Raw genomic sequence first — 16,508 nt, forward strand, 5'->3', positions numbered from 1 at the left:
GTGGGCCAGGGCCTCATGTGCCCCCACCCTCTCCCCTAATCTGCCAAGCCCCAAGAAAAAAGTGTGTGCCACCGTACGCGCCAATGTTAGAGTCGATATTTGCGCATGCACTCCAATGTTTGTGCAGGTGTTCACACATGCACGCTCAGGTTTGCGCCAGCCTGCATGCCGGCATTTGGGTGTCCCAGAAGGGTGTAACCCGGTGTTCCCCCCATGCTCCAGTCCCACCCTGTATAGGACTGCACCAAGCCCCTGTTCTGAAGCATCAGTGTGGAGTGTTAATGGGAGATAGAAGTCAGGGTAGGCTAAGACTGGTGGACTGGTAAGCATTTCAAAAAAGCTGATCTAATGCCTCCTGGTGTGTGCTTGTCCACAGGATTGCAGTTCTCAATGGCAACTGGAGCCCTTTAGCTTTGAAATGTTGGGACTGTTTTGATGTTGCATTAACTTCATTTGCAAAAGCTCAAAAATTGGTCTAGAAATTTGTGAGAAGTCCTGAACATAGCTGCGATAGTAGCTGAGAAACCCCAACAATCTTCTCACATCACCGACTGTCTTGGGAATCTTGAGATATTTTACTACCTCAATATCCTTTGTGTCAATTTTTACTCCTGCTGCTGATACTATATGCCCTAAATACCTCACTTGATTGCGAAACAGTTGACATTTCTGTGACCTTAACTTCACACTATGCTTTTGAAGTACTTTCAGAACTTCACCGACCCCTTCAAAGTGCTCCTCAAAAGGGATGCAGCACTTATCTCTCAAAGAGTCAAGCATCTCTTCCATACTTCTCTGAAAAGCAGCAGGGGCATTGGAGAGGCCAAAAGGAATTCGTACCTATTCATACAAGCCCCAAGGGGTAACAAATGCAGTAAGGTGTCTGGACCCTTCAGCCATGAAACCTTGGTGGTACCTTTCCTTGATGCTAGTATGCTAAACCAGTTATCGCCTCGCAAAGTGTCTAACAGGTCCTCAATCCTGGGCAGTGAATGACGATCAGGAATGGTTCTCTGGTTCAACAGATGATAATCTATACATAACCGGAGTGAGCTATCCTTCTTTCGAACACATACCACAGGAGCAGCATATGGTGATTTTGACTTACTTATCCATTACTCTGATAGGAGGTCTTTGAAGTAGTCCTTGACTTCCCTAAACAAAGGTTTTGGTATTGATGTGTAAGCTTTTGGTACTGGTGTGTCATCTGGGTCACAGTTGCAATTGTGGTATATAATAATCTTTCTAAAAATGGACAATATAACAGTCTATTACAGTATGACTAGCACATCTGTAAGAAAAATATTTGTTAAATGTTCAACCTTGCTAATATTAGTTAATCTGCATGCAAAATAAATGCATAAATAATTAATAAAACTAACTAAAACAGTCAAATTACTAATTGCCAATAGTAAAGCTTACACCATCTGAATAACTAATATTTAGAAGAACTTCCCCTTTAATTACACATCACTACAATTACGCATATTCAAAGTGCAATAAACTTGAGTTCAAATTCACTTCCCTTTGCCGTTTAGCTTACATCTATTATAATCAAACCTGTCATCACCATCAGGCCTTCGTGTTAAATGTGCCAGGATATCAATGGCATAATGAATGCCATTTATACATGTAAGTGTAATTGACTAGATCCCTTGTTATCAGTTTCAATTAGAATAATGTATATGACAACATACGTTCCTTCTTTTTGAGTTATAATGTTACAAGAATAAGGAAAATGATTTGATGTAAGCTATTTTTAGGAGAGAAAAAAAAGGACATCACTAATAGTGTAAGACAAATAGGATAATGAAATCTCGGAGCCTGAGGATTAACATGACTTAAGTTAAATAAGCGAATACAAATCTAACTATTGAAAATCAATAATAGAACAAACACAAAAAACAGAAGCTGATTAATGGCCACTTGCTTTTTTTTTTAAAGTGGACCTGTCACGCAGACATAAAAATCTGTATAATAAAAGTCCCTTTAAAATTAAATATGAAATCAAATTTCTATTTTTATTAAAGGGTTCATAGCTGTTGTAAACTCATGTAAAAATCTCAGCTGTCCATCAAATATTGTCTGCCCCTCCTCTGTGCCTTAGGCATAGGGGAGGGTCAGACAATTACTTTCACTTTCCATTCAGCACTTCCTAGATGTCACTGCTCTCCACACATTGCCCTGTTCTCATAATTATTTAATTGTGTAGCCAGTGCATGGAGATAGACATCAGGTCCCCCATTCTGGTGCACAAACAAGATTCTGAGATAATGCAGGCTTGTCTTAATAACAGTGTCCATAAAATGGCTCCTGCCTGCTTGCTATAATTATGAATTCCCAGACTGAAGGAAACAAGATTCAACTATTTTATATTGTGTAATTAAAGTTCACTTTGCTTGACTAATTTGATAAAATAGGATTTTTACTATTTTTTTGTGGTGACGGGTCCCCTTTAAAGATCTAACAAGCTCTATTCATTTGCATTGGAGAACTAGCCAAAAGGGTGTTAGAGCTCAGCACAGCCGTTGATATTAACACCCCGTAGAAATGAATGGACACTTTAATTGATCTGCTTTGATAAATATGCCAATTTGTGAAAGTTTCTTGACTGTCGAGGAATTTTCCCTGACAGCTAAGAAATGAATAGTTATGCGTGCTCTGCTTTACTGCATAATGTTTTCTCTACATTCTGGGCATTTGGCAGTGGTGATTGTTTTGTCCCACAAGACATAGAATTCTGTTATGGTTTTACATTCACATTCCAAGGGAATTTAGATTTCTGCGGTGCTAATGAAGCCCATGTCACAGGTGAAATGAACTGGTAAGTGCATGATGGTGCACAAAAAAGCATTGGCAGCATATTGCTCATTATAATCACTTGGAAAGTTGCTGTTTTCTATATTTTCACATTTTTGTATGTGTGTCTCTATCTCTTGTATTCATTAACCCTTTTCACGATGAGTCCCTTTGATCTTTCTGTTTTGCGTGTTGTCTATGACATAGATCAAAGTAAAACCTGTGAACATAGCTCTGTGGAAGAGACATGTTGGGAAGTGTGTGTCAGATTCTTCCTTACTAGGTTGTAATGGGTCAGAATTAATTGATCCCATTTTCGGTTTTGTAGCAGATGAAAGACCTATGTATCTAATATGAGATTGTAACAAATGACACCCATTTTTATTACTTAAGTCTTGTTGCTCTTATACAAAGTTTATTTATATATATTAAAATAAGGCACAAGCGTTTATTTTATAGTCATCAGCTTACTGAAATAAAAGTACCTGTCATCTAACAGTATTCCTTTTTCTTTACATGGTTTTATTGCATATATTGCATTTGCTGCATTGATTTCCTGCGTTGTCTGAGCCCAACTGATCACCACAGAGATCATGTAGAAATCACAGGTAACCAGGGGCGTAACTACAGAGGAAGCAGACCCTGTGGCTGCAGGGGGGCCCAGGAGGTACAGGGGGCCCCATGAGGCTCTCATTGATGAGCAATTTGAACATATATTGGTAAAACAGGACAAACACTGGATATGTTGGGGGCCCTAAAATTAATTTGCTGTGGGGCCCAGCAACATCTAGTTATGCCACTGCAGGTAACCAAGTCTTTAACTACTGAACTGAACTGAATTCTTTGAGTGTTGATGTATTTTGCTCAGAAGGATTTAATTTATACTGTAAAACATATTTATTAAAATATTCATGTCTGCCCAGCATTGTCCTGTTCATCAGCCATTGACACTGTTTTTTCCAGCATAAATTATTTTACACTGCACGATAAATAGGCCTCTAAATGTCACCCAACACTTTTATTTTCGCAGTTCATTTGCATGCATACATTGCTGAATATCTATGGCAAACTGGATATGTTTTAAATCCCCACAAACAATATAATTGCTGAAATGATTCATAATTATGGGTGCGTGCTAAATTGCAGGGATTTTGTGCAATATTTTACAAGACAATACACAAAGGTGAATTTATTCATTGCTTTATTTTTTATATTTAAAGTACAATAAAGAACCTTATCGTCTCTAGCAAATGTACCATCAGCCATCGGCACTGTACATTGTTCATCATGATCACTGGCAACACACATTGTGGATAGAGAAAAAGACATCAACACTCAAAGGATTCAACTATGAAAGACTGAACTCTTTCTTATGTAAGACACTGTAAGCATCTGGTCTAGTGTTTGAGTCTTATCGTAGCTGCCTTTAATTAAAGTAAACAGAATATTTACTAGTAATCAGGCTTATGTTTAATAAATTATTATTTTGTAATTGATGCAGCCTGTGGTGGGAACCCTGGAACGAATGCTACATTCAGGAGGTTATTTATTAAAGGCTGAGTTGTGTTTTTCCAGAAAAACTCAAATTTTTTGAGATTTATTATGTCCCGAAGCTGTTAAAAGCTGTATCCGAAAATACTCTTACTAAAACCTGTCGACGTCCTGTAGAAGTCAATGGCAGAGCTTCCTTGAAGCATTTGAAGGTGTTTTTCATGATTTTCAGGGTTTTTACAGTGGTTTTTGCTTGAAAACTCAAACAATTTGAGGAATTCATGTTTTTTTAGCCGATAACTTGATCACTTCGAGTATTCAAGTTTTTGCCCCTGATTGCATTCAATCGAGTTTTTTGCATTAGGGTTTTTTAAGCAAACATTTGAGTTTTGAGTTTATTTGAGGTTGAAAAAACCTCACAAACTCGAACTTTGATAAATAACCCCCTCAGTGTTGTGGTAGCTCCAGCATCATCTAGGTACAGTAGGAGCAGTGGCACCTAGTGCAATTATACTGAATTGCAAGGAACATAGTTAAATGCAAGTACCTTTAATGCATGACATCAATACATGCACTTTGTGTTGATGATTTTTGCATGACCACATTGGCAGTCATAGATGACTTTTCCAAACTGAAGCAAACTGCTGGTTATGGTAAAACAACAAAAGCCAAATGTAATTTACTTTAGTGAATGTACTGATATCTGGTGGGCATGATTATATGAGGTTCAACATAAATAAAACACACTGTTAATCTTTAAGTGCACTTGATCATGTAATGTATTATGCAGTAGATTACAATGTAAAGGAATATGATACTGAATGTGGGTTTAATAACAATTTATATGTGTGGCTTCTTCTTGCAGGTTTCTTGTACTTGTCTTGATTTTTTAAGTTCCTAAAACGATTTAACCAGGCTTTTATACACAATAAACCTGTAGATTAGTGCAAGGCACTGTATATGTCAACTTTGTTTATTTGTGCTAAGTATCCAATATCATTCTTGTTTATTTAGACTAAGCACTTACAGTACTTGTATTTTACTGCAAGAATTAATGGATCTTAGAAAGGATACCTTATGTTGAACTGAATCACGCTTGTTCAACAGAAAAATGTCACTCAGTATGATAAATGGCAAACCGAATAAGCTGCCATGTCACCAAGTACAATTTGCCCTTTTCTGGCAGATAGAAAGATAGACATATAGATAGGAGAACATTACCACTGCACCCAATTTCAAGTACATAGATAAGTCAAAGTTTTATATGTGTTGCAAGAGTGACATGCTTTACAGTATACGCTCCTTGACCAACAAATGAATGCTGGAATTAAAAGAGCATCAGCAAAAATACATTCTTTACAATTCATTGTCAGTCTGTCTTGTTCAAAGAAATTGGAAATTGGAAGTAACAGCATTATATAAGCAAATTCGTAAATTAATTAACAGATTGTATCAGACTCAAGTCTCTATAATGTGTTGGCTCTTTACAGTGTATTTTGTCCAAGTTTATGCTACGATGAAATCTGTTTCTTATCAGCCTCCTTATTTTGATATGACATATGGCAATGAGTCTATCTATCTATCTATCTATCCATCTATCTATAATCTATCGACCTATCTATCTATCTATCTATCTATCTATCTATCTATCTATCTATCTATCTATCTATCTATCTATCTATCTATCAGTCTATCTATCTATCTATCTATCTATCTATCCATCTATCTATAATCTATCGATCTATCTATCTATCTATCTATCTATCTATCTATCTATCTATCTATCTATCTGTCATCTATCTATCTATCTATCTATCATCTATCGACCTATCTATCTATCTATCTATCTATCTATCTATCTATCTATCTATCATCTATCTATCATCTATCGACCTATCAATCAATCTATTTACCTGTCTATCATCTATCTATAATCTATCGACCTATCGGTTGATCTATCATCTATCTCTCTATCATCTATCTATCTATCTATCTATCTATCTATCTATTTATCTAAGATTTACTTCGATTTTTCAAAGTCCACCAATTGACTCCAAATAGGTTGTAGGAGGTCCCCCATAGGCTAAAACAGCAATTCGGCTGCTTTTAGATGGCGAATGGTCAAAGTCTAATTTTTACGGAGACAGTACATGATAAATTTCGATATTAGAATTTTCAATTTTTTTCAAATTCTTTTCGAATTTAGACTATTCCCTAGTACACAAAAAAAAAATTCGAAATTTGAATTTTTTTCATTCGAAAATTCACCTCGACCTTTGATAATTCTGCCCCAAAGTATCTATTTAGAATTCACATTTATGTATGTATATTTATCTTGTAATTATCTGTTCAAAGGTCAGTTACACTATCATTTTTATTTTTCTCTCTGTTTTATGATGAATAATCTACTGGTCTATGGACATTAAAAAAGAAAACCAAATATGTAACAACATGCATTATATATATCCTTCTAAACAATAAGTTGTTGGATGTATTTGGCCAGGGTCCCTTTAGTGTATAACAAATGTGCAAGCAAATGAAAACATTGCTGCATCAGACATTCAGCCACAGTTACACAGAATATCAAGCCACAGGATATCAAATAAGTGTCTGCTCTAATCTAACTCCAAGATGGACTTCCGGGACTATTTAGGAAAGAAACTTGGCATTCTCCCACCAAAAACTGGCCTTCTGTCTAGGTCTCTGAACCAAAGATTTAAGCATCACTTAAGGGGGCCAGTCCTAAAGTTTGGGAGTGCAATTAATTATAAGTTGTGCTCACTGATGTTTGTTGAGTAAGACTAATTAAAACCCACTATTGTAAAGTATGAGGATATTAGAAGTAAAATCTGTATAAAAGGTCTTGACCTATGCCCTATTATTCCATATAAAGGTATAGGATCCGTTATCTGATAACCCGTCATCCAGAAAGCCCTGAATTACGAAAAACTCAACTCCCACAAACTACATTATAATCAAATAATTAAATTTTTTTAAATGATTCCTTTATCTATGTAGCAATGAAACAGTACCCTGAGCTTGATCCCAAATAAGATATAATAAATATAAATTGGATTCAAACAATCCTATTGAGTTTAATTAATGATTTTTAGTAGACTTAAAGGAGAACTAAACCCTAAATATGAATATGGCTAAAATGCCATATTTTATATACTCCTAAAGTTTTAGCACCCTCCTAAAGTTTCAGCATCTCAATAGCAGCAATGACCCAGGACTTGTCACAGGAAATCACCATCTTGGAAAGTGTTTGCAACACTCTCAAGCTCTGTGGGCTCTGAACAGCTGTTGAGAAGCTGAGCTTAGGGGTCGTTACAAATTATCAAGCAGAAAATTAGGTTTTCCTGTAATATAAGATGATGTTACAAGGCTGATTACTAAATTCTAATGCTAGTTGCACTGGTTTCTGTGCAGCCATGTAGTAATTATCTATATTAATTACTAATCAGCCTTAAATTGACATTTATATTCTATGTGTATTGTATATTTTCAGTTGGTCCCTAAGCTGAGTAAGTGACAGCAGTACAGAGCATGTGCAGTGAATCAGCAGAAAAGAAGATGGCGAGCTACTGGGGCATCTTTGGAGACACAGATCTTCCCTGCTAAAGGGTTGTGGTTGCCTTGGTCTGGTACAGAAGCCCAAAACATAATGTACAAAATTTCTAGCTACTTCTTTAGTTAAGCTTTAGTTCTCCTTTAAGGTATGGAGCTCCAAATTACGGAAAGACCCATTATCCGGAAAACCACAGTTCCTGAGTATTCTAGAGCAAACATCTATATTTAAGACTGAAATAGCAGTGCAGCTAATAACATATTCTGTATCTGAAGATCAGGTAGTTATTATTACATTCATAAAACAAATACTTGACATTTTCATGATATACTCGTGTATAAGCCGAGTTTTTCAGCACCCAAAATGTGCTGAAAAAATTGACCTCGGCTTATACGCGGGTAAGCATTGTAAATGTCAGGAGGGGCTCCTGCCTAAGGTGACACTTCCCTCCCCGGCGCTGCCTGCAGGGGGCTCCCTCTGTCCGTAGCACCCGCCCAGCACCGGGAGGGGACGGGATCCGGAAAGAGCAGGCGCAAAGGGAGGAAGAACTGGCTGTGAGCCGGGGGTCTGTGTTGGGCGCGGCGGTGTCGGTAACGGGGCGAGTAAGGAATTAGCAATCCCCGGGCACAAGCGGCTCCTCTAACCGGAACTGACCGGCCGCCTCCCCTCTCTCTGCTCCGAGCCGTATCCGCGCAGTCCCCGGGCAGCACCTCTGTGTGTCTCTCGCGCTCTCTCCGCTTCCCCCGGGAGCGTCTGTGTCTCTCCGCGGCTCTTCCCTCGTCTCCAGCTGCTGCCGCCGGGTCTCACCTTCCGGCCAATGGGGGAGGAGGAGCCGGAGAGTCGGGGAGAGCGACCTCAGCAGCCCCAGCGCGGAACTGGCAGTATGTGTCCGACACAAACAGAGAACTACCGGAACTCTCAGCACAAGGGGGAGAGAGGAGAGGAGGCGCCGCCATGAGCATGCTGGGAAATAAAGCAACATGGGGGGCGCCGCTTGACTTCCATGATACCACGGAGTGTGAAAGTCTGAGGTGACCCTCTCCCTGCCATCCGTCCCTCCCTCAGCCTGCATCAACATCGCTGCTGCCTCCCAGGGACGAGGTAAGGGGCTGGCAGGAGGCGAGAAATGTGTGTGTGTGTGTGTGATTATTTTGTGGGAAGAGTGTGTGTGTAAAGTATATGTGTGTCTATGTGTGTATAATTGCTAGTGGAAAGTATATTTTGTCTCAGCTGAAAAATATCTGTAATATAAATCCACTGGGGGGGGGGACAAATTTTCAGTGATTTAGTTTGCGCTGTAGTGATTGTAGCATAAAGGGTCTTAGTTGTGTCTAGGCTTATACACGAGTCAATAAGTTTTCCCAGTTTTTGTAGGTAAAATTAGGTACCTCGGCTTATACACGGGTCGGCTTATACACGAGTATATACGGTATATTAAACTTTTAAATGTATCCTGGACTTGTATATTAAACTTTTAAATGTAACCTGGACATGTATATTAAACTTTTAAATGTAACCTGGACATGTATATTATACATTTTGATAACCTTGGTAATGTTTTTTTTTCAAGAAAGATAGAAAAAAAAAAAACGCTACAACAGTTGCAACAAACCATTTTTCTCCCAGCAGATGAAATAAATAACTCAAGTCTGTCATCAGCTCATCCTTGAGTGTACTCCACAGTTGATTTTATAGCACTGGATGATATGTATTTTCAATTCATCTCAAAGCAGTAGGTCGGTATATCAGTAGATTGTGTCAGTTATTTCTGAGCAGCACAAAAAAAGAAATGATGCATTGGGTGTATAATATGAAATTAAGAAGTCATTTAAAACCTTAATGATAACAATTATTTCTGCATTGATAACTTTGAATTAATTGAGTAGAATTTCTTTGCAGAATAAAAGATTATACCAAAGTGTAAGCAGGTATTTTTATTTAGGCCTACCAATGTTGTACTCATGTTTGGGTGAATTTAAAGGTAATAAAAGCTCCCAAGGGATCTAAATAAATAAAGTGCCTCACACTACACTATTAGAATGCTAGAATTGTGCTCATTCAATAAGTATTTGCGTTAGGTACAACTCAACTCATATCCGACCCTAACCTGCAAAAGATTTCCATTGTAGGACTCACGCCCAACCTGTACCCATGTCTTCTAATTTTGTAAGCTACTTCTGTGCATGCCTCTGGTTTCAAGACAGGGAATCTTATGGAGCAGAGGATGAGTGTATTTCCCTAGTCTGAATCACACCCAACCCTAACCTGCAATGACCACCCAAATTTCAATCATAACCCTCCCAACTGGAGGCAAAACCTTGGGTCCCCACTGGTTTAGGGTCAACCCTCACATCACTGCTCTGCACCCCGTGGTGGGTTAAAAATCAAGGTGCAAAACAGCTCCATTAAGCCCTGACCTCCTTTGCACACTGCTCCTGCCACAGATCCTTAACTTACATGCACGTGTTAAAGAATGGCTTGTGGGTGGCAGGTGATTGCCTGGATTCCTTCTGCAGCCTGTTCCTCATCAATACAGTGCTGCACTAAATTGTGGGGTGCAAGGACCTGCGCCCACAGGTGCTGAAGTCAGGGTAGGGTGCGACATCCAAAAGACACAGAAGTTTGCACTTTACCCCATGCCCTACTGTTATTAAATGAGGCCTATGGAGATGGTTTTGCTGGGAAGTTATGCTGTGTAAGATTCATTATTTACAAGGGGAAAGACAAAATCTGGTCATGGCTATGGCCACCTGGCCAGTATTTTACAATAACATTACTACTTGATGTCAAGTTTGTTCATCAATAAGAAAGATGAAAAGATTGAATGTTAGTATTTTTCTAGACATGGCATGCAGAGAGGTACAAGACTATACGGGGTAGTTAGCAATAGCCTGCTTTATCCCTATGTTTAGCCAAATGATATTTGCAATACCTATTAGTGATCAAATTTGATCATACTTACTGAAGTATCTGAAATTCACATGTGATGTGACTACTGCTGCACCTTCATTTATTTTCATATTACACTTGACATGGGCAGCATCAGTGTGGCAGCCTAGTGCAATTTAAAGGAAACTTAATACCTAAAAAATAGTTTCCCACCAGAGGTGCAGGCTAACAGAGCATGCACCTCAGATGGCAGAAACTATAATATTTTTCTAAGGAAAACCTCCTATTCTGCAATCATGCCCCTGCACATAGAAGAAGTTCCCAGTGTGGATCGCCATGTTGGTGGACCTGCATGCGCATAATAAGTAAGTGGCTCTCGTGCAGACTGTGGGCTGTTAGCCTGCACCTCGAGGGGGGAACAATTTTAAGTTATAGATGCACTTTAACCCACCTTTGCTTCTAAACCCCCCTTTGGATAGTTTTCCTTTGAGACAAGAAAAGAGAATCAATATAAATAACATAATAATTTATAATACATATAAGGGGTAATGCAATTAAATTAAATATTAGAGCAATATTTTAAAATCTTGGTCACTAACGTTTGTAATGGTCTTTGTGAATGTTTTTTGTGCTAATGAAACATATAACATTTCCCCATAACTGTTTCTAAATAACATAGGATGCTTGCCACTATAACTCCAAACATGTCATCTGCAGGCTGACTGTCATGGGCCTTGATGATCCCCTAAGGACCCAAAAATCTGCAACAATGACATAAGTTTGCCAATTATATCCAAAAAACAATCCAGTCTGGCTCTACTAGTGGATGGGAGCAATGCTTCCAATATGGATACTATATACACTTTTGGAAGAAACACTTGTTCTGCCTCACCTCTCATCCCTGGATGTGCAGGTAATACTGCCCCCTCTCTAAGCTGCGTCAAATACCCCCTGCTGGTCAGGGGACTCCATGAATCTATAAACCACTTAACCATGCAATCTAGTTCAAATAGTCATATCGCCCAATGTGAATATGAAATAGATGATATTCACATATTGCTACAAATAAGTTATGCTTGACACATGCAATACGTATCATATTTTTTATTTAAGCAAAAACTATTCAAATAGTCATATAGACCAATGTGAATATGAAATAGATGATATTCACATATTGCTACAAATAAGTTATGCTTGACACATGTGATATGTATCATATTTTTTATTTAAACAAACACCAAAAACTACTTTTTTTTAGCCTTAAAATAACAGCAACAAGCTAATGGCTATTATAGTACTGACAGTTTCATAAAACCTTGTCAAATTCCCAGTGTCAAAATATCAAAAGTACAAACTTTGAAATAAAACACAGAATATATCTATTATCCAGAAACCCATTATCCAGAAAGCTCTGAATTACGGAATGGCCATCTTCCATAGACTCCCTTTTATCCAAATAATACAAATTTTTGAAAATGATTTCCTTTTTCTCTGTAATAATAAAACTGTACCTTGTACTTGATCCCAACTAAGATATAATTAATCCTTATTGGAAGTAAAACCAGCCTTTTGGGTTTATTTCATTTTTAGACTTAAGGTATGAAGATCAAAATTACAGAAATACCAGTTATCCGGAAAACCCCAGGTCCCAAGCATTCTAGATAACTAGTCCCATACACACAAACACACACATATATATATATATATATATAATATATATATTTTTTTTAAAAGATACTGAAGAATTTCTGAAGTTATACAGCTTTGTACATGTTTTGGCATGTGCTTAATGTAATAAAGTTGCTAGATTAAGACTAGTTAGTCGAGTTATGTTGGAAGTTGCACAGAAGGAATAAAGCTTTATCTAGACATTTGATTCAGATATCTCCCCATTTGGCCAATTCATCAATTCATTTAGGAGCATATTTATCAAGGGTCGAATTTCGAATTGAAAAAACTTCGAAATTCGAATTCATAAAGACCAACAGAAATTAAGTAGAAGTTAGAAGGTTTTTTTTTTGGTCAAGTAGGTCCGTTTTCGGCCGAAATCAAATTGTATGAATCTAAGGAATATTGCATTAGATCGAATTCGATTCAAAGTTTTTCCCCAAAAAAACTTCGATTTTTCAAAGTCTCCCAATTGACTCCAAATAGGAGTCAATAGAACAGCAATTCGGCAGGTTTTAGATGGTGAATGGTCAAAGTCGAGTTTTTCAAGAGATGGTACATGCTAAATTTCGATATTCAAAATTTTTTTTTTCGAATTTGGACTATTCCCTAGTCGAAGTACACAAAAAATAGCTCGAAATTCGAATTTTTTTCATTCAAAAATTCACCTCGACCGTTGCTACATCTGCCCCTTAGTGTACTGTGTGATGTTAATACAAAGTTTGCTCCATCTTTAATTCAACAGCTTCTAGAAGGCCACAGGTTGCACATTTCTATTCCAGCCTTTTCGCATCACACTGCCTTGCCAAGATCTGTAATCATTCAGTTCCACAGTATAAAAAAAATGCAATGCATAATAAAACACACAAAATACAAATAAATGTCACTTGCCGCACCCAATCCAGTCCTGCCAACCTATCACAGAAAAAGGCTAATCTTTCAGTTCCAAACCTGCCAAGCCGATATACATTATTTAATTGGCTTTTGGAGATGTAAGGGAGAAATTACTATAATGAACTGGAAAAAAAGTCCATGCACCTTATCAATGTAAATGAGAAACTAGAAAATGTACTGTGAAGTGTCAATAAACAATTTCATGCAGTAATCATTGACGTTCCAGTTTTGTTAAATGAAACACAAAGCAGGAAAGTAATTCAACACAATTTGACAGCAAACTTTCTTTTTTACCAGCCCCGTAATAATGAATACCCTTTTTATATTTGGCTGTAGAGTTTATAAATATATATATGCTGTACATTCAATCCAAAATAAATGATTATAATTGGCATTCACAGTTGATCTAATGTGATCTCCATTCATTTGACTAGCCTTAATCCACTCATCCTAACAACACATAGTCAGCTGGCAAGGTTATTCGCCTGATTCCAGAGCAGAGGATCAATGTGCTGTTTGACTGAAATACATCCTCTACAAGCAATATCAATGTGATCCCGGCAAGAAGGTAAATCCAGTACAAAAGCCTCTAATGTAAAGCTCCCAGCATGAGCAAGGATAAATGAATCTGCCTCGTACCAGCACGCAGCACTTTCACAGAACTAGCACTAGCAATGCAGTCAAAGGCTTCCCTCGCTAGGATTTGATTCTTTTTCATACACAATGCTTTTAAATGCTTAAATAAAGGCTACCAGTCAAACAAAATGAGATCACTGTAAAAGAGGATTGGTTTACAAAATCACCCTAAAAAACAGGGAAAGCACGGCAAACAGACTTACCCCAAGCTTTTTGCTGCGGATTCTAACGTAGCCTTGCTTTACAATATCATTGAAGTTAGATGCCATAGCCAGCTTATTCGCTTTCTCTTTCAGCCTACTGCTCTGGATTGATTCATGCACTCTCCCTGAGCTTCTGCATGTGTTTCTGAAAAAGCGGCAGCAACAGCATTGCTAGCTGACTGGCTGAGCTGTCTCTGTGTCTAGGAGTTTAACAGCAGGAGCTTACAGCGAAAGCAGCCACTCAGTGTCACTGTTCTGCACCCCCTCCTTATCCTTTACCATGCTTTATTGGATATGTAAACTGCAAAATGCAAGCCTTCGTAGAATAGGTGAATGGCTTGAAACCTCTGCATCACAATCTCTTATACATTTACGTCATGCATAATTAGGTCTTGTCCATACCTTTGCCCTCAATGATTCTTATTTTTATCACAAATTTTATTTCCATATTTTATTTAATGCTGTTTAAGGTAGATGTACTATGACAAATTCTGTGCAAAGTGGTTACCTTTAATTCTGAGTATATATATATATATATGGCTTAAATAAATTGACAGGCCCTGTGATATAGGGTAGACTTGGCTATGTCAGCATTGGCCGCACGGGGTTCTTACTCACAGAATATCTTAACCATGAGCAACAAGTTTATTTGCTAACAGGTAACAGAACAGCAGCCATAGCAGCAATAACAATGAGGCTTATGGTACACTTCGAGTTCAGCATTCTGTAATGAAGAACATGTAATGTCTGAAATCTGGTGCAGTTGTACATTTTCGGGGGTTCAAAGTCCAAATTTATCTCAACCTTTCCAGCCACAAACTCCGATCTTATCCGCATGTTTTTTTTTATGTGTATTTATTACTAGATTTTACAGAAAAATTGCTTTGTGGGAAAAAATCCGTATTTTACGATTTTTTTCCCGAAAACCAGACAATCTCCGAAATCTTCAGGGTATTGCACAAAACACAGTGCACATCAAGAAATCATTGGGACTTCTCCCATATGCAACCATGACAGGTCTGAAGATTTTCTGATTCGGACTTTTCCATCCTCTGGGTATAATAAATTTAGAAAAAATTGTTATTTTGTCTGATTTTATACTAAAAAAAGCACACATTTTTCAAGATTTTTGCATTTGGAGTTTAGTATATAATCCCCATAATGTATCCATCTGTGAACATTGTGTACGAGTCCCATATTTGTGGTCATTCTGTTGTCATCACAGTAGTGTAAGCGTTTTTTACAGAATTAAAATCCCAGTATATGCTTACCTGATTATTTCTGCAGGAAATACTTATGATTATGACAGGAAAATGTCATTAAGCCCTTAAAGACAATGGCACAAGATGATTGTGGCATTTTTAGTCAGGGTGACTTGGGGGCTTTGAACTGCAATTGCCTGGCGTGTGTGTGCACTCCTAATATGAAAGCATACGGAATTGCTGTGTGACATTATCCTAAACTCTTTAAAAGAAAGTTTACATTTAGAAATGTGGTAAATCAACTTATTCTTCAACTACTTAAACAATAAAAGCACATAAGGCAGGTTTTTTTGAAATACATTATTTAATGTGTTGGACAGGTTAAGCAGTTCAGATGTTAAGGGCTGGACTCCACAAGTGTTTTTGGTCGGATCAACGCCTGCCAACAAAACGCATGCCACAAGTCGGGTGAAGTCGCACGCGTGAAGATATAATTGGACTGAATGAAAAGTAAAGTAACAGCTACTTTACATCTGATGCGACGGATCGTGTAGTTGTTAACTCCAACTTTTCATTCAGTCCAATTATATCTTCACACGTGCGACTCCATCCAACTTGTCCCGTGCGTTTTGTCGGGTGGCGTCGATCCGACCAAAAAACGCTTGTGGTATCCAGCCCTTATTGTCTATTGTAAGGACTCATCCTGGTGGTCTAGTGGGTGGTGGGGACGATCAACGTATGCATCCTTTTACTACTGCACCAGTTTCTCCTATGGCGCACACTTCTGGGTTTTATGTGCCGGCGTGATGTCACACCGCTTTGCTGCAAAATTTGAAAGTATTTAAAGGGATTTTGAATTACAAAGGGATTTTGAATTACACGCATTGCCCGTTGTTAGGTTCTATTTGTTAGTTTCCTGGGTGTGTATTCTTCATGAATCCAACTTGCTTAATTGTTACTGAACCTTGCCTGCCTACTGACTATTCTGAACTCTCCAATCTGACCCCTGCTGACTAATCTACGTTCTCCAATCCTGATCTTAGCCTGCACCGACCCGCCTTATCTGACTATTCTCAACTCTACTTGTACTGGCCCGGCCTGCCTGTCCATGCTATATTGTCTAGCTGTGTTGTCTTTCATTCAATATTCTTGGTA

General features: G+C 38.0%; 1 protein-coding gene across 1 annotated transcript in view; it reads right to left on the reverse strand.

Moving 5' to 3' along the window:
- Positions 1–14,365, reverse strand: part of dok6.L (docking protein 6 L homeolog) — a 153,262-nt gene extending 138,897 nt beyond the window's left edge. Inside the window, exon 1 of the mRNA XM_041566352.1 lies at positions 14,152–14,365. Coding sequence (XP_041422286.1) covers positions 14,152–14,217 — 66 coding nt within the window. The 5' untranslated portion in view covers positions 14,218–14,365. The remainder of the gene's footprint in view (positions 1–14,151) is intronic.
- Between the last annotated feature and the right edge of the window lie 2,143 nt (positions 14,366–16,508).

The sequence above is a fragment of the Xenopus laevis genome, chromosome 6L (assembly GCF_017654675.1).
Source record: "Xenopus laevis strain J_2021 chromosome 6L, Xenopus_laevis_v10.1, whole genome shotgun sequence".
NCBI lineage: Eukaryota > Metazoa > Chordata > Amphibia > Anura > Pipidae > Xenopus > Xenopus laevis.